General features: G+C 40.6%; 1 protein-coding gene across 1 annotated transcript; it reads left to right on the top strand.

Moving 5' to 3' along the window:
- The first annotated feature begins 413 nt into the window (after positions 1–413).
- Positions 414–13,635, top strand: LOC146677719 (short transient receptor potential channel 7-like). Its single transcript, XM_085380076.1, has 6 exons — positions 414–418; positions 625–820; positions 2,039–2,257; positions 5,959–6,039; positions 6,977–7,052; positions 10,102–13,635. The coding sequence occupies exons 1-6, from the start codon at positions 414–416 to the stop codon at positions 10,239–10,241; spliced, it is 717 nt and encodes a 238-aa protein (XP_085236202.1). The 3' UTR covers positions 10,242–13,635.
- The last annotated feature ends 5,449 nt before the right edge of the window (positions 13,636–19,084 follow it).

The raw sequence follows: 19,084 nt of genomic DNA, 5'->3' as shown, positions 1-19,084 counted from the left end.
GTTAAGAATTATACATCAACCACAAGAGTGAGAAGTATAATTCAGTATGACATTTAACGTGAAAAAACTTATTTCACTTCCATTATTCCTAAAAACGTTGAATGCATTTGAGTTTAAATGTTTTCTTTCTAGATATAACCTTGACACCCCCGAAAGGATCACATGCACATTCATCTTAAATCTTTTTTTTTTTTCTATTAAGTGCAGCGACGTTTCTATTTTGAATAAAGGTCGATGAAGGACTAGGCTGAGAATTTAATGAACAGAGATTTATAAACCAATCTTTCAAACTGTGGAGCTGAACTTTTCCCTGCTTTTTCGATGTGTTGCTTTGTGTGGTACATACAGTGCTATATGGTTGTATTTATAGATAAGTGTGTTTGTGTGTGTTTGTGTGTGTGAGAGAGATCTAAATGGGGTAGCAATGTGTTCAAATTGGACATGACTCACCAGGTATTTCATCAGTGCCACCTCACAAATCCCACAACATTAAAATGCATTTCATGTGTTTGCATGTGTGTGACTGAAACAGCAATTAGCTGGTAACGCGTTGGGCTTTGTATGTGTAGTCACTGGCATGTGCTGATTTCCTGACTGCTACAACATCTCTCTCTGTTCCTGCAGGGTAGAGGAGAGTTTCAAGACTCTTTTCTGGTCAATCTTCGGGCTGTCTGAAGTGATTTCGGTGGTGCTGAAGTATGACCATAAGTTCATAGAGAACATTGGCTACGTGCTGTACGGAGTCTATAATGTCACTATGGTGGTAGTTCTTCTCAACATGCTCATTGCCATGATCAACAGCTCTTACCAGGAGATAGAGGTACAAAAACAGGATAGTTGATCAATGGAAAAAGGGTGTAATATTGTAAACAAGTCAATAAGGTTCATTTGTATGAGTGTCTGATTGTGCCTGCAGGAGAATTGCACCATTACTTAAAAAAACAAAGAGATCAATACAGTGGCAACAAGTAAAAACATCAAACGCATAATAAAATGAGTATCCCAGAAAAACCCAAAAGGTTTTAAAATAATTTTTACATTTCTGATTTTTGTCACGCTTGTTCTAAAAATGAATACTTACTTTCTTACCTGAGATATTTAAGATGAAAAAAATCATTCTTCACCTTCAATAAACATTAAGCAATAATTTTGAGTGAAATGCAACTGGAATATATGAAATCAAAGTTTTATTTATTCAAATAATCATCATTCAGACAATTTGGGTTTTCTTTTTACAGTTAAACATTTCATCTGTTCTTGGAGAAAAAAGATTATTGGAATCCACTCGGATGCTTCATAACTTAAAGCCTTGTCGGAAGTTCTAGGATAGGATAGGATAGGATAGGATAGGATAGGATAGGTTCTAGGATTATTATTCATCTGTTTATTGCTAAACTTAGTCTCCTTTTGAGCATTTGGTCTTTTTGATGTTCCCTGCCTTTACTGTAGACCAGCTTGTTGCATGTGTTCGCACTTCAGTTTATACCCTTTATTTTTTTTACACTGCAGTGTTGAAGTGACACACATGCTACAAAGCAAGGTCATAGACATGAAAGGCACTTAGGAGTGAGTTAATAAAGATTCTTTCTAGCAAGGGTATGCAGTCAACTCTCTTTGCCTTCTCTTTTAAAACATCTCAACTGCAGATATTAATAAACACTAAGCCCTAGCCTTTCTTTTATTGCCGTCTTTCTTACCTGAGATAGTTAAGCTGAAAAAATCATTCTTCACCCTCAATAAACATTAAGCAATAATTTTGAGTGAAATGCAACTGGAATATATGAAATCAAAGTTTTATTTATTCAAATAATCATTAACAAAAATGTGCTTGGTATATATTCCCATCGAAAATATTTCATTTGACACATTACAAAAAAAATTAAATAACAGTTATGTAAGTTACATAGTTAAAGTCAACATTTTGGGCAAATTTGATATTTAGGGGTATAACCAAACAAATTTTGATATTTAAAGGTTTTAAAGGTTTCTAATAATTTGAGATACTGGATACCTGATTTCTTTCTGTCTGCCTCTGCAGGAGGATGCCGATGTGGAGTGGAAGTTTGCTCGAGCTAAGCTTTGGCTCTCCTACTTTGATGAGGGCCGCACCTTACCCGCCCCCTTTAACCTCGTTCCCAGCCCTAAGTCCTTCTATTACTTGGCCCTAAGGATCAAGTCCTGTCTGATTCACCTCTGCAAGGCCAACGGCCATCACCGTAATGAGGTGGAGATGGGCATGCTCAACTCCGAGACCAAGGTCAGTGTTTTTACTATATTTGATTATTTTACACATGTTTGGCAAACTGCTAATGACATTGTGATTCATGGTTAATTAATGATTTTCCAAACCTAGCTGCCAAAGCCATTTAATAATAGACTATTTCTTTTAAACTGATTGTTAGTGATATGTCTGTGAAGGTTCTCAGTCATCCAGGTCATCGTAGTCAAAGGAGCTTGCAAAGGATCATCAGGGGGTCCTTTTGTCCCTCTGTGGGGGGATACTCCCACTAGGTTTATATCTGGGACTCTCCACCATTTGATCGTAGAACTGAAGAAGCCTCTCGGATGAGAGGTGAAACGTCTTCAAGTAACTTAAAGAAGTCCAGACGCTTTTCTTTGCAAGCTCCTTTGATTGTTAGTGATACATTTTGTAAGCACCTTGTTTCAGCTTTTTTAACAACTGTAGTCAAGTTTTGGTTTGGTTTGGTTTCTAGCACTAAATTTAATATTTACTGCTACAAATGCAGTGCTTTTTTTATCCATTTTTCTGCTGACAGGATCCTTTCTGGCTAAAGCGCAATTGTTATTTTCCTACATGGAAGTAGTTAAACTGCTAAAAATCAATGAAGGGGCAATAAACGCTGATTACACCCACCACAATCCTCAGTGGAGTTGCCCATATGGGTCAGTTATTTGTATAATGATCATCAAATACTGAATCTTTAGCAACTGTAATTGGAGAATGCACACAGGCAAACCAGGAACCCCAGAGGAAATGTAGGATATTCCCACTGCAAGTCTAGAAATTACATCCAGTTCCGTTTCACACTTTGTTCCTCTTATGATTTGCGCTTCTAAATAAAAATCACTGCAATGACAAAAATGCCTCATGTGACAAAAATATTATAGACCATTTAATGCGCAATCAGTCTTGGTGCTGGTGTTTTCTGCAGGCATTTCTGCTGCCTGATCCCTAAACTCAAATGGCTCACCTCAGCACCTCAGCTAGGCTATTAGGCAGGCTATTAGCTTTACCCGCGTCTGCTCAAATGCTCAGGCAGGACAAGATGGGTTACACCCCGGTGCTTCTGTGAGCGCCTAAAGTTTTCTGACAGTTTCACAGCCGAGCCGAGGAAGTACAGCAAGCGATCGATACACGAGCTTGCACCAGTCTACAGTACTGTGTAAAATGTCAGCTGAGATTAGGAAAAGGCAGCCTGCTCTTTCTGTGTCTGTATCTTCGTAGTGGATGGTGTATGTTTTGGTGCCGTTTAAGAAACGTGAAGCTAATCACTTTAGATTCAAAAAGCATATGCTCATAAATTGTGTGTACTTGTGTTCATTCGGTAAGTGTTTGTTTTGTGGTGGTGTTCATGTTCGTTCTTGTGCTCTTTGGTTAACTGCCTTTCACAGCAGTAGGGATAATTAATTTCAATATGAGGTAGCTGGAGGCAGCAAAAACCCACAAAGCAGGTTACTGCATGGGGACTAGATCACAGAAAACACACCAAAGAGATTTCAGCTCTGTCAGTTGGCCTTTGTAAAACCTCTGCATAAGATATGTGTTTCTCACACTCACTGAGTCTGAAACAATAGTAGATGTCTGGGTGTATGGTACAATAAAGAAATGATAAAAAATACATTAAAAAGATATTTATTTGCCTCACAATAGCGCGCAAAAATGCTATAATAATAATAATAATAATGGATTGGATTTATATAGCACTTTTCAAGGCACCCAAAGCGCTTTACAATACCACTATTCATTCACTCTCGCATTCATACACTGGTGGAGGCAAGCTACGGTTGTAGCCACAGCTGCCCTGGGGCAGACTGACAGAAGCGAGGCTGCCATTTCGCGCCATCGGCCCCTCTGGCCAGCACCAGTAGGCAGTGTTGGGAAGGTTACTTTTAAAATGTATTCCACTACAGATTACAGAATACATGCCCCAAAATGTATTCTGTAACGTATTCCGTTACGTTACTCAATGACAGTAACGTATTCTGAATACTTTGGATTACTTAATATATTATCATGCTTTTTACAACAACGTGAATGTACTATTGCTGTGTGATTTATTACTATTACTGAAGGTCCGCGACTCCGAACTGTAGTAAAGGGACCTCTGACTAATACGGCGGGTCCGTAGCCGAAAAATAGCTCTACTTTGTTGTGTGGGTCAACTTTTCTTGACAGAGAGAGGCGTTGAAAGGCTGCTCCAACGGAACTTATTGTTTTCGGAGGAAAACACGAACACGGTGTACAGTCGAGTCTTAATAGCTTACTTACAACTGGGCTCGTCAGGCACTCTTCTTGGCTGCAGTGGTTATTATTATATTTACATGCTTCCAGCTCCCGTTTTTCCTCGATGACAGCTCGTACCTTTCCACTCCCCTTTTTCTCCCTCCTCGCTCACAGACCCATAACGTGTATGGCAGTCCATTCTCCCTGCAGCACGGACTACACTGCCCATGATGCTACATTCTTTAGAGCTATGCTTGTAGCATTCTGCCTGTTAGCTTAGCACAACAACAACAACAACGAAAAGGCGCTCTCTCACCCAGGAAACACACAGTCGCAGAGAGAGAGAGAGCGTCGCCCTGTAACCATGGCAACCGTAACGCTGCTGCCTGGAACAACAGAACGTAGCTGTCAAACAAACCCAAACAGTCCTGACCCGCGACAATATGAAACAGGAAAGTACCGCAGTGTAATCCATTTATTTCAACAAAGTAACTGTATTCTAAATACCACCTTTTTAAACGGTAACTGTAACGGAATACAGTTACTCATATTTTAAATACGTAACGGCGGTACATGTATTCCGTTATTCCCCAACACTGCCAGTAGGGTAAAGTGTCTTGCCCAAGGACACAACGACCAGGACAGAGAGCCCAGGGATCGAACCGGCGACCTTCCGGTTACAGATACGCTTCCCAACCCCCTGAGCCACGGTTGCTGTTCCTCCAGTTCACAAGATGAACTTCCCTGCAAAAAAAAACAAAACATAAAGTCACTGAGAGCTCAAACTGACAACTGAAGTACCAAGCTTTTCATCTTGATAAATGCTCTCTCATAACGAACATTAGCTAAGGGGTTCTTCTGGTTTGATTTTAAAGGGAACCCATTTTTATTAATTTACAGTAGTTATTTGCATGGTCTTATTTTTATTCAAACAATTTGGGTTGTCTTTTTACAGTTAAACATTTCATCTGTTCTTGGAGAAAAAAGATTATTGGAATCCACTCGGATGCTTCATAACTTAAAGCCTTGTCGGAAGTTCTAGGATAGGATAGGATAGGTTATTCATCTGTTTATTGCTAAACTTAGTCTCCTTTTGAGCATTTGGTCTTTTTGATGTTTCCTGCTTTTACTGTAGACCAGCTTGTTGCATGTGTTCGCACTTCAGTTTATACCCTTTATTTTTTTTACACTGCAGTGTTGAAGTGACACACATGCTATAAAGCAAGGTCATAGACATGAAAGGCACTTAGGAGTGAGTTAATAAAGATTCTTTCTAGCAAGGTTATGCAGTCAACTCTCTTTGCCTTCTCTTTTAAAACATCTCAACTGCAGATATTAATAAACACTAAGCCCTAGCCTTTCTTTTATTGCCGTCTTGCCACTATGATGCCTCCGTTAACACCCTTTTCAAATGCTTCCGTCTGACATGATCCATAGAACCTGAAATATGACATTAACACTCGACTTCTTCTATCTGTTTCTTGCTCTTGTAGGATGAACGCTTCAAGTCTTATCCACGGCCTGGAGAAGAATTCACCCAGAGAAAAGCTAGAAAACACCCCACCAGATACCAGGTAAGATGGAGACCGAACTGGATACAGAGAGCACAGGATGTGTGGAGTGATAAGGAGACAAGACTTAAAATTTTGATGGAGGCAAGAAAGGAATCAAATGGGAGACAAACAGACAGCATAAGGAATATGTAAGAGAATAGTATTAGATGGGAGGGCAAGGTTTGCTGCAGGGTGATGACAGTGAAGGAGAAAGGAGAGGGAAGCAATGAGGAAATTCTGACACAGAAGAAAGAAGAAAGAAGGTGTGAGGAAGACACAGAGATAAGGTAGAGATGGTGGAGAGGAAGAAATCTCTCAAGTTTCAATGGAAGGGCACTGACTGAAAGGAAGAGGTAAAAAGAGAAGAGAGAGAAACAGGGTAAGGCTGAAAATTCCTCTAATGAGCTGTTTGAAAGAGATCGAAGGTAGGCACTCAGTAAATGAGCTCAAAGTATAACACTGAGAAGGGGAAAGATGCTTTCCACCTTAGTCTGTTCTTCACCTCTCCCCTGAGGGAAATCTAGCTTCCTTGATAGGCTGACTCCACTTTTGTCTTAAGCCTCCTATTTTGTGTGTTTTTTACTAGACTACACTACACACACCCACACACAAAAGTGAGATGTCAATTGGTGTGGTGTGCATGTATGCTACATGTGGGGTGACCAGTACTGACCCATGTTCACAGTGCCTACATGCAGAAATTGACAGCTTGAAGCTTGGAAACAGTTGCAGCAGATCCCTGTTGGCCACAGATTTATTCTCAGTGTCTCACTTACTATCTCAAAGGCACAGTACTCACTCACTGTCCTCACAGCTTTGTGCTTATGTTTACACACAAGCGTGGATGAGTTTTGAAATATGCAATCAGAGAAGTTTACTGGGTAAATATAGCATCCGTCGTCACATCCCCTTGACACGTCCTCTTTGTCTAATCTTCTTTTTCTTCTCTTTCTCATAGAAGATCATGAAGCGCCTGATTAAGCGTTATGTGCTTAAGGCTCAAGTGGACAGAGAGAGTGATGAAGTTAATGAAGGTAAAAATTCCCTCTTCATTAAAGCCCACTTTCATTGTGTCATTATGTGCTTAAGGAACACTGGGTTCGGAAAGTTTTCAGACGCTTTCAACTTTTCTGCATATTGGTACAGTGGGGCAAAAAAGTATTTAGTCAGCCACCGATTGTGCAAGTTCCCCCACTTAAAATGATGACAGAGGTCAGTAATTTGCACCAGAGGTACACTTCAACTGTGAGAGACAGAATGTGAAAAAAAAAATCCATGAATTCACATGGTAGGATTTGTAAAGAATTTATTCGTAAATCAGGGTGGAAAATAAATATTTGGTCACCTCAAACAAGGAAAATCTCTGGCTCTCACAGACCTGTAACGTCTTCTGTAAGACGCTTTTCTGTCCCCCACTCGTTACCTGTATGAATGGCACCTGTTTGAACTCATCATCTGTATAAAAGACACCTATCCACAGCCTCAAACAGTCAGACTCCAAACTCCGCCATGGCCCAGACCAAAGAGCTTTCGAAGGACACCAGGAAAAGTATTGTAGACCTGCACCAGACTGGGAAGAGTGAATCTACAATAGGCAAGCAGCTTGGTGTGAAAAAATCAACTGTGGGAGCAATCATCAGAAAATGGAAGACATACACGACCACTGATAATCTCCCTCGATCTGGGGCTCCACACAAGATCTCATCCCGTGGGGTCAAAATGATCATGAGAATGGTGAGCAAAGATCCCAGAACCACACGGGGGGACCTGGTGAATGACCTGCAGAGAGCTGGGACCAAAGTAACAAAGGTCACCATCAGTAACATACTACAACGGCAGGGAATCAAATCCCGCAGTGCCAGACGTGTTCCGCTGCTGAAGCCAGTGCATGTCCAGGCCCGTCTGAAGTTTGCCAGAGAGCACATGGATGATACAGCAGAGGATTGGGAGAATGTCATGTGGTCAGATGAAACCAAAGTAGAACTTTTTGGTATAAACTCAACTCGTCGTGTTTGGAGGAAGAAGAATACTGAGTTGCATCCCAAGAACACCATACCTACTGTGAAGCATGGGGGTGGAAACATCATGCTATGGGGCTGTTTTTCTGCCAAGGGGACAGGACGACTGATCCGTGTTAAGGACAGAATGAATGGGGCCATGTATCGTGAGATTTTGAGCCAAAACCTCCTTCCATCAGTGAGAACTTTGAAGATGAAACGAGGCTGGGTCTTCCAACATGACAATGATCCAAAACACACCGCCCGGGCAACAAAGGAGTGGCTCCGTAAGAAGCATTTGAAAGTCCTGGAGTGGCCTAGCCAGTCTCCAGACCTCAACCCCATAGAAAATCTGTGGCGGGAGTTGAAAGTCCGTGTTGCTCGGCGACAGCCCCAAAACATCACTGCTCTCGAGAAGATCTGCATGGAGGAATGGGCCAAAATACCAGCTACTGTGTGTGCAAACCTGGTAAAGACCTATAGTAAACGTTTGACCTCTGTTATTGCCAACAAAGGTTATGTTACAAAGTATTGAGTTGTATTTTTGTTATTGACCAAATACTTATTTTCCACCCTGATTTACGAATAAATTCTTTACAAATCCTACCATGTGAATTCATGGATTTTTTTTTTCACATTCTGTCTCTCACAGTTGAAGTGTACCTCTGATGCAAATTACTGACCTCTATCATCATTTTAAGTGGGGGAACTTGCACAATCGGTGGCTGACTAAATACTTTTTTGCCCCACTGTATGTATAAAAATGTCTTAATAGATTCAGTTCACTTAAAAAATATAAATGGAGTTGTAACACTTTAAAAAGACAGAGTAAAAATGCTTGTCCGTGTGTGTGTGTATAAATTAAAAAATAAAAGGTTAAAATATGCTTTTAACATAAGTATTCGGAGTGTGGAGAGGTTTGCACAAGGTTGGCATACCATTATTTTGGAAAATTTCCAACAAGGTTGGATGGGGGAGCCACTTTCAGGTGTCTCTGTACTCCTAAGTCTTTGTTGAAGTAGAGCATCCCCACAGTATGATGCTCCCCCATCATGTTTGGCTGTAGGGATGGTATTAATGAGGGAACACTCAGTGCCTGGTTTCCTATACACACTCCACTGGGAATTTCAGCCAGTAGTTTAATCATCCTGTCATTAGACCAGAGGAGTTTGCTTTGCATGGTCAGAAATACATCCAGGTGCCTTTTGGCAAACTCCTCGCGGGCTGCTACGTGCCTTTTAGTGAGGAATGGCTTCTGTTTGGCCAATCTACAACAAAAGCCTAATTGGTGGCTGCTGCATTGAATTTGTCTTGTAAAGTTATCCCATCTTTGCAAAGGAGCTCTGGAACTCATTAATAGTGATCACCTGATTTCTGGTTACGTGTTGCATCGGGGCCCTTTCATCTCTCATTACTCTGTTTGGCTAAGTAGGCAGATCTAAAGAGACTGTTCATACGTTTTCAACTTTTCTCCATTAGAGAACAATGAACACTTTGAATGCTGCAGAAAATTTCTTGGATCCTCCCCCAATTGTTACTTTAGACAGGCTTTTGTGATGATTGTGCAGACAGTTCTGTGAACATAGTGGGTTGGCTTTCACTTTGACACACCATTAACTGTGAGACCTTATGTACTAATTATTTCAGGTGAATTAGGCGCAACTGTCTTCGTTTTAGTTGCAGCAACATTTGAAGCCTAAAAAAAATTCAAAATTTAATATTCACCTCTTAGTTTTATTAGATTGAAAAATGGCTTTGTCACCGTGGAGTATTGTGTGTTTACTGAAGAAAGAAAAACGAGCCTAATAACTTTTTAGATGAAACTGAAGCTTTGAAAAGGTTTTTAAATTTTCTAAATGGACTGGGAGGGACAAGAGTTATGCGTTACTGCGTTTGAGACTGCACTGTGTGTACTTCAGTGTAAAATGATGTCATTGCTCACATGGATCAACAGTTTTTGTGTGATCCTGTAGGTTACTGCCTACCTGCATGCATGTCTTTGATCATTCGTACTAATGTGCCCTAATTCCTGTGCCATACCTCAGCTCTTCTTTTGTACCTGTGTCCGTGTGTGACTGTGTTGTAGGCGAGCTGAAGGAGATCAAGCAAGACATTTCCAGCCTCCGCTATGAACTCCTGGAGGAGAAGTCCCAGGCCGCAGGCGAGCTGGCTCTGCTTATCCAGCAACTTGGCGACAAGTTTGGCAAGAACACCATGAGACACTGACAGGACTTGCAAGAAGAGATGGGGAGAATGTGAGAAAGGGTGAAATCAGGAAGAGGTTGGGGGTGGGGGGGTTGGGAGCAGAAAGCTGGGTGAGCACAGGTATTTTTAAGGCCTTGATAGTACAAGAGGGAGAGAAAAGAGACAGGGGAAGTAGGATGTTTATGAGATAGACAGGATGAATGGAGGACAGTGGAAGAAAAACATGACATAAAGAAACTGGGCAGAGTGAAACAGCTGATTTAGTTATGCAAGGACACAATTAGGGAGGAATGTGAAAAGCAGATTGTGAACACAAGAGGGTCAGAGGTGAAGTAAAGCGAGTCAGAGGGGTTTTGTGCTGACAGTTCAATTCTAATTAAAGGCAAAGTCTTTCACGAGGCGCGAGAAAGAAGAGGAAGAAAGAGCCTCGCAGGCTGGGTGGGAGGCAGAGGGAGACGAATGAGGAGGAAAACACAACTTCCATGAGATATGACGATGCACCACGGGGCATAAGACTGAGGCAGTAAAAGCCCCCACACCCACTGCCAAGATATATCAATGTATCACCAACTCGGAGAGGGAAACCCAGAAACGGGATGACACAGAGAGAGGGCTGGAGGGGGAGAGGAACAAGTGAGAAAAATATCTTTTAAAAAAAAAAACCTGCCACTGTTATTTACACCGGAGAGGCTGGCATTGCTTCTGAGTCCTCACTTTGTTGGGGCAAGCATAGATGCCTGTGAGAATACTGCACACACCTTTATACAGCAGGCTGTCTAATTAATGCATATCCATTCATAGTGCACAACCTATGATCAGGACTCTATGGATTCAGGAAAAATGCACCTATTTAAAAGTCATTAAATAAACCACTGAAATATTAAACATTATCTTATTATCTTAATGTCATTTAGAATTCTATCCTCATAGCACAGACAGTATTAGGTCCTGCAGATCCAGAAGATCCATGCTAGAACAAAATGACTGTAATTTAAGAAAAAAAAATCCACTCGGACAGTTTCTTCTTTACCTCATTCATGCTGCCAGAAAAGAAAATGACAGTTAGGATAAACAGAAACTAATCTGAGGCTTTCACAATACCTCTCTTCCATTCTTTAAAATCGAGAGGGCCATTCTTGTTTCAACAACTTTAAACCAGCGTGTTGAAGTATGGCCGAGATAATTGCTTTAGATATTCCCCTCTCCACTGTGTGTTTGGAGCACTAAGTGTCTCGAGTTTTCTAAAATGGTAACAAAAAAATGACAGGTCCACGATGTTTACAACTCTAAATCCAGAAGGTCAGCACTGAGGTTAAGCCCATGAAGGTAGCAAAACTGAGTCTGCTCCAGGGCAGCCAGACATTTGTGAGGAGAGAAAATCTCCGAGATGCAGAGATATATTTATGTATGCAGTGATCTGGCAGTAAAACTGGAATTCCGCTGCAGAAGCTGTGCAGAGTTATTTTATGGTCTTTATTTTATTTTGGAGACATATTTGACATACAACAGCATAAACTAAAGTGTTGTGTTAGACATTGGTTGTAGCTGAACAATAGTTTAAACAAACAAAATAAAAAAAAGTATAAAACAGTTTGAGAAGTTATTAAATCTGGACATTATTGTAGTATATTATATAAATGGGGTGCTAAAATCGATGATGACCTGTGGGATCAGATACATCATCGTTCCCGTTTGTGACTGAGGCCCAGATTTTGATTTAAAGCAAATATGAACATACTAGGCATCCCAAAGCTGAAAGACACACCAGTAGCTCTAGTTAAGAAGCTCCTGTCCTTAAATTCAAGGTTCTTTCTTGAATCCTTGAAAATTATACTTCATTCAAAACATCAACATCCAGTGCTGGCAGTCACACCAATCTGCACATTTTTCCACATTTAAGTTTAGAGACGCCATGTCATAATCAGTGGGTTAGACTGGTTCCTCCAAGGCTTTTTCTATGAATTCAGAAAATTAGAATATACCGTTCACTTTCATCAATCCTTCTTGAAATTAATCAGATAAAATGTAAATATATTTAAGCTAACGCAGAACTATATTACCATTCTTTTATTGTGTGGCTGGTTACAGTAGTTATTTGCCCTCAGATGGAAGAGTCAAGATGGGCCTATTGCAGCCATCAGCAACAGTGTCATTAGGAATTTTTTTCATGGTTCTAGTAATTGTCCTAGCTAGTATACACTATTTCTCCTGCAAGTAGACATTGCAGAAGTTAGAGGGCTTTTTTAAGGATATTTTCTAATCTCCTGCTACAGAGTAAGTGTTTTTCCTGCTTAAGAACTATAATTGGTTCAGCAGTGTTTATTCACTAGTTCAACACATGAACGCAGCAACTGGCATTAAGAAAAAGAAAGTAAACACTGGTAAATATTAGCCTAGAAAATGTTTCTAGCCTCTATACGAGAGAGGGAATACAGCATGTTTTTAAATTGTCAAAGAAAATCTTTTGTTAGCAGGTCCTCTTAAATTTCTACTTTGCATCCACCACAGAACAAAAGCCACGTAGACAGAAAAGAGGCTGAAACAGGATTGCAGGAAAATAAAAGACCGCAGCAAGAGCTGATGATAAATTACCGACTTGCTGTTGCATCACTTTAGAGTTCCTAATAGTGGTCCAAGTTAAACAAATGCTTGAACAAACAACTTTGAAAGTGGGTGTTTGCCAGGCAGAGCCCAGGTAGTTCCCAAAACCATCAAGTCATCTTTGACAGTAAAACCTAAAACCTGCATATATATGTATAATTAAAATGTACAGTAGTGTATGTATATATACATACACTACTGTATAATTTCATTCTTACAGATAGGACTTCATTCTTATAGATAGGGCTTAAACTCGCTAGTAGGAAAATACGACCAAGTATATTTCTAATTCAAATAGATAGTAAGTATTTAATCAGAAGGCTTTAAACATAATTAAAATGCTGTTTTTACAGATATGATTTTTTAATTTGTTTCAGATACATAAAGGCTTTTCAGACAGATTTTCATTTCAATTAAATGGACTCGACCTTATTTCTTTATTTATTTGTATTAGTTGTTAAAGCTGTTAATTAGTTTCCTTTTTGTAGAACCATGCAAATGATGAAAAGACCCACCACCAGGAAGAGAACATTTCCTCAAATACTGTATTTTTAACTTCTACACAAGAATTAATAATTAAATCAAAATCTTGTATGGTATATTGTCATATTTTTGATCCTTAAATTAAACAGAGTAAGCTCTATATTGACTGTTGTTGTTGTTGTTTTTTATTTATTTACCTTGTATGTTTCTGCTTCTGGAATTTAATTATTCAGCATTTGTCTTTACCTTTACCCACTAGTGGATGAGAGGTGCTGGAGCAAGAAAATAAACATGTGGCTGCTGAATTGTTTTGTGCTCCAACAACATTGTTCACAACACATTGAACAGCTGGGAGTTCCCCAGACAGAATGTACACTTTCACACAGTGTGACAAATGTATAATACACATAATATTTTTAATAAAACATATGTATAATGAAATATATCCATATATTTTGTGTTGTGTTGTACACATATATATGAGCACCTCAACATGATAGTCTGCTTTACATCCATCCATCATCCATTGTGTTGACCACTTATCCAACCAGGGTCATACTGAAGCTGGAGCCTTCCCAGCTGACACTGGGTGAAAGGCGGGGACAAGTGATGGACAGGTTGCCACTCTTTCACAGGGATAACATGGAGAGACAGACAACTACTGGCTCCTGGACAGTGGTAGGAAGGGGTGACAGTGATGAGCACTAACAGTGTGCCACCCTTCTGTTTCCACAATTTTTTGTATTTTATGCAGCTTAGCATGCAAACTCATCTAATACGTATTTAATAGTCTTTGCCCACAATTATAGTTAATTATAATGTGATGTCATGGAAACACTAATAACTTAACTCAAAGTCCCTCTGTCAGGTATTAGAGCTTAGCTATAGTGCCAGATTGAGGACATCTTAGCCAGATTTCCACCCTCATGGTCCTACTGCCCTCAAACCTCTATAAACACCCACCTTGCTGTAATGTTTCTTTTGTGATAATGAGCTGCGCTTCAGGAACAGTTTCTTAAAACGCCAACAAACACCTTTAGTTTTCACTAAAACCTGCCTTAAATGGTCTTCTTTTAGATGACAAACAGCAGATTTTGGTGTCCTTGTTTCCACTGAAATTTATTTTTGTGACTATTGAGACACGACAGGGTTATACAGAAGATGTCATTTCAGGAGAAGAAATATTTTGATTAAAAAGTCTTCCATTCATTTTGCCCTTTTCTGCCTGTCAGGATCCTTGTAAAGATTTGTCCTAGACTTCCTTTGTTTTGGGTGATTTTTTTTGTTTGGTTTTTTGCTTCCTTTGTGATTTTGAAGGTTTTGCTCATTTTATGGGACTCCTGTGTTCCCTCTGTGTGTCTGCTTTACTCGGCTTTATTCTGAAGATTAGCTCCTTAAGAGACCTTCTGTGTTTTTACTTCCCTCCTTTTGTTTTTCCCATCCTCATTAGTGTCTGAGTTTTTGTGTACATGTGTTTTTCCTTCAGTCTTATGTCAGGCTGTCGTTACTAACTTTTGTTGTTAAGTGTTCCCCGTTTTAATTTTCTCCAGCTGGCTCTCTGCATTTAGATGGCTTGTATCGTTTTTACTTTTACCACACCAAGTTTTTCCACAATCTGATTGCCTGCACACTGGGTCCTTTGCTGTCTTGACTACTGGCATTGATACCTTGGATTTTTCCTCGTCTTTGGGAGTCATGATGGTGTAGGCAGTGAAGGAAGTCTGTTATGTGCTCACGCTGGCTATGCTACAGTCCAAAAGAAAGTTTCTGACCGTGACAATACCCACTACTAAAAATCCCACCTCGTGTAATAGGATTTAATCATTTGGGCAAAATCTTTCTAGTAACAATTTTAAACATGCAGAAAAGAAGTAGTTACATAGGAGAATCCATTACCTTGAATTATAACCTCTGACAACTCCTCACTTTGTTTTTTCTGGTCTTTCTGCCTCTTTATGCAGACCAATAAAGCCAAAATTCTTTAAAAAAAAAGAAAAAAAGACTTCCTTTAATCCTGCACAGAAATGCTGTAAAGCACACAAAAACACAAACAGCAGCCCAGACCCTTACTGGACTATCTCCATAGCAACAAAGTCAGTTCAGAGGGATATGTGCTTTTGGACATTCACTGGAAATTCTATTATCTGATTTCCTTCAGTGCTCTCCCTGAGACTTTTGATATGTTTTGGGCCTTAAGGGTATTACTCAATCAGAATCAGAATCAGAATCAGAATACTTTATTGATCCCTGGGGGAAATTATTTTTTGTTACAGTGCTCCATTTTAAACCAACATTAAGACAAGACAGACAATACGCTAACTAAGAATAGTACAATATATACATATATATACATACATACATACATACATAAGTCACTTATAAATAAATATTTGGAAAAGAAACATGTGTAGTTGTAGCAGCAAACAGTGTGTTAAGTGGATGCGTTGTACAGGGAGATGGCCACAGGCAGGAATGATTTCCTGTGTTGTTCAGTGGTGCTTTTCGGTAATCTCAGTCTCTCACTGAACGAGCTCCTGTGACTGACCAACATGTCATGGAGTGGGTGGGAGGTGTTATCCAACATTGTCTTTATCTTGGACAGCATCCGCCTCTCCGACACCACCTTGAGGGAGTCCAGCTCCATCCCCACAATATTGCTGGCCTTACGGATCAGTTTATTAAGTCTGTTGGCATCTGCGACCCTCAGCCTGCTCCCCCAGCATGCAACAGCATAGAGGATCGCACTGGCCACCACAGACTCATAGAAAATCCTCAGCATTTTCTGGCAGATGTTGAAGGACCTCAGTCGCCTCAAAAAATAGAGACGACTCTGGCCCTTCCTGTAAAGTGCTGTGGTGTTTTTAGCCCAGTCCAGTTTATTGTCAATGTGTACTCCAAGGTATTTATAGTCCTCCACAATGTCAACACTGACCCCCTGGATTGAAACAGGGGTCAAGTGTTTCCTGGTCTTCCTGAAGTCCACGATCAGTTCCTTGGTCTTTGCCACGTTGAGCTGCAGATGATTCTGCTCACACCACGTGACAAAGGAGTCGACCACAGCCCGGTACTCTGTCTCATCATCCCTGCTGATGCATCCAACCACCGCAGAGTCATCAGAAAACTTCTGAAGATGGCAGGTCTCTGTGCAGTGGCTGAAGTCTGTGGTGTAGAGGGTGAAGAGGAAGGGGGAGAGGACAGTCCCCTGTGGCTAGGTGTGTATTTATGTGTATCCATGTTTGTGTTTAAACCTGGAGGTAACATTTTATGGAAGTGCGTATGTTGATGCTTGTTTGTGTATGATCTGTAAGCTATCACTGGCCTATCAGCTGGCGTTAATGACAATGAGGACATTTGTGTGTGTGTGTGTGTGTGTGTGTGTGTGTGTGTGTGTGTGTGTGTGTGTGTGTGTGTGTGTGTGTGTGTGTGTGTGTGTGTGTGTGTGTGTGTGCACACATGTGTGTCTTAGAGCAACGCAGTATAACTGACATCCCCTCTGTGGTGTAATTTGTCCCAGAAGCCCAGGGCCAGGAAGTGTTTGTTGTCTGTTTCCCTCTTAACTCCTTTTCTCCCTCACCCTCCATCCTTCTCACCTCCTTCATCAGTCCTTCTCTCTCTCCCGGCAAAGCAATGAACAATGTGACCTCCTGCCTCCGAAAGACAGAGATTCCAGGGATTTTGGAGGAAACATTACACTCTCTCCCATGTTCCCCATCCTACTGCCTAGAAGCCATTTTAGAAGACAGACTTAGCAGCATGCACACACACACACAATGCTTGTATAAATACAAGCTTATGTAGAAGCTTACTCTTCCTCATATGATATAATATTAGAAGCTTGAATACATACGTAGGCGGGCACTAACGCCATCTTTGCCAGAAATCTGCACACATTACACACACTGAAGTATGAATACTCTCACATGCATACACACCAGACTGTCTGTTACAAACACTCACGTTTAAACAGTAAATGCTAGCTTGCTTGTACACAAACAAAAGCTTGCACAAATATATTAATGGGACACCGAAGTGTTGTTGAACTCAAAAGTCACTCTTGCTTTCAAAGACAAGCATGTGTTTGTGGCGGGGTGTGGCGGATGCACCTGCACGGCATCCGCAAGCCACACCCTGCCACAGTGTTGCTCATCATTTTTGCACGATAACGCACAAAGACAGCTCCTGTCCAAGGCACCATTCACACCCATAGGCCCTCTCACTTTCCCATCACAATCCTCATTAGGGGAAAGCCCTCTGGAGAGAAGCTCATCAAGAAAAACCTTTTAAACAAACCAAAGGTCAGCTGTACAGCATGTAACCACAGCCTTAGAATCATACTCACTTCTCAGATAAAAGACAGCATAGAATGTTCTGTGCTTTTTCTCCTGTTTGCTGACATGAGAGTCTGTAAAAATCTGCAGTTTTTTGGGGGGGACCTTATTACAAATTCTCATCATTGGTGAAATCCAAATGTGCAATTTCTAGATAAGTTGAGAGGTCTGACGCTGTGGGGGTGGGCGTGGTGTGTGGGGGTTTCAAAAGGAAAGATTCGCCAAGTCTTTACCAATTCTCTAAAGCAATGTTGCGCTGGTTCAAGATGGATGAGGGGACTCGTTTGACAACTCCGAGGAGCTCTCCAGGTGGCTCAACAGGGCCTTAAGGCGCGTGAGCTGCTGCACTGAGGAATGAGAGTGTCTGCAGCCATGAGTGCACTCATAATTGCAAAGTGAGAAGCATGAAATGCTCTCACACAAGATAAATGTGTCAGGTGTGCATCTCTGTAATAAGAAGATCTTTCCCCCAGAAAGAGCTCTTTCTGTCGACCACATTTGAGGCTCGGGATAGAAATGGGTAGCGAGGGCTTTATTGGTCTGCTATTTAAAATAATCTGAAGGACAATTAAACTAATTTACCGTTCCTGCCCTGACCATCTGACAGAATTTCTCTTTAAGTGCCTACAGACAGATACTTTACTGGGATTTTAATTATTCTGCCTCTTAGTTCAACTAAAGCACTAAATACCATTTAATTGCACCATTTTCAAAGTTTTTGTAGCATTAAAGCTAGAAATCAGTCCGTTTTCTAGGTTTATTATTAAAAATAAAAAGCTACATGTTTGAGAAGAGCCACGGTTTCTGTCCTGAAAAAAGTATTGATCCTGAGAGATTAGCTTAATTCCTGAACACTAGTCACCGCCACCTGTTACCACCACCTTATAACAAATGCTCAACAATATTGTGTAGTTTCAAAATCTACAAGATTTTCCAGCGATCAGAGCGTTTGTTAACTTACAGGGTAAACATTCAACTATCAGAGTCAGCAAAAGGATGCAAAAATATCACTCGACAGTCCACCTGACTTGTATAAATGCTGAAAATCTAACAGCAGTCATATACAGCACTGAACAGTACTTTTCATGCATGACTCTGTATTTCATTATCAACATCATCAGCATCAACAACTTAGTAGTAGTCGGCTCTCATCATTTATCCACTTTGGAATCGTGACAGTGAACAACACCTGTGGAATGACCACTAAGGAGTCTAGTGGACCCGGTGCTACATTTTCTGCAGTGCAAACATTCTCCCATTCACTTTTCTATAAGACTCATTTTCCGTAAGAAAAATGAGTCTTCTGCAAGACTCATTTGTGAGTAAGAAAAGAGTCGTAGAGAGGAAGTTATGTTTATAAAAATCCCAGAGCTGCTGCAGCAACATTTCCCCTCAGTTTATTTATGTACCTACAGCATAGTTTCCCTTTTATGGGCTGGTCATAGCTTTTGC

This window comes from Rhamphochromis longiceps, linkage group LG2 (genome assembly GCF_057381845.1).
Source record: "Rhamphochromis longiceps isolate RC_006_pf linkage group LG2, R_longiceps_female_GT1.1, whole genome shotgun sequence".
Lineage (NCBI taxonomy): Eukaryota > Metazoa > Chordata > Actinopteri > Cichliformes > Cichlidae > Rhamphochromis > Rhamphochromis longiceps.
The sequence above is the reverse complement of the archived record's forward strand: the minus strand, read 5'-3'. Positions and strand labels throughout refer to the sequence as shown.

Excerpts from the sequence above, each read along its gene's own strand:
- LOC146677719 (XM_085380076.1), top strand. Across the intron at positions 821-2,038 it reads GCTCTTACCAGGAGATAGAG|GAGGATGCCGATGTGGAGTG; the intron begins GTACAAAAACAG and ends CTGCCTCTGCAG. Across the intron at positions 7,053-10,101 it reads GAGTGATGAAGTTAATGAAG|GCGAGCTGAAGGAGATCAAG; the intron begins GTAAAAATTCCC and ends ACTGTGTTGTAG.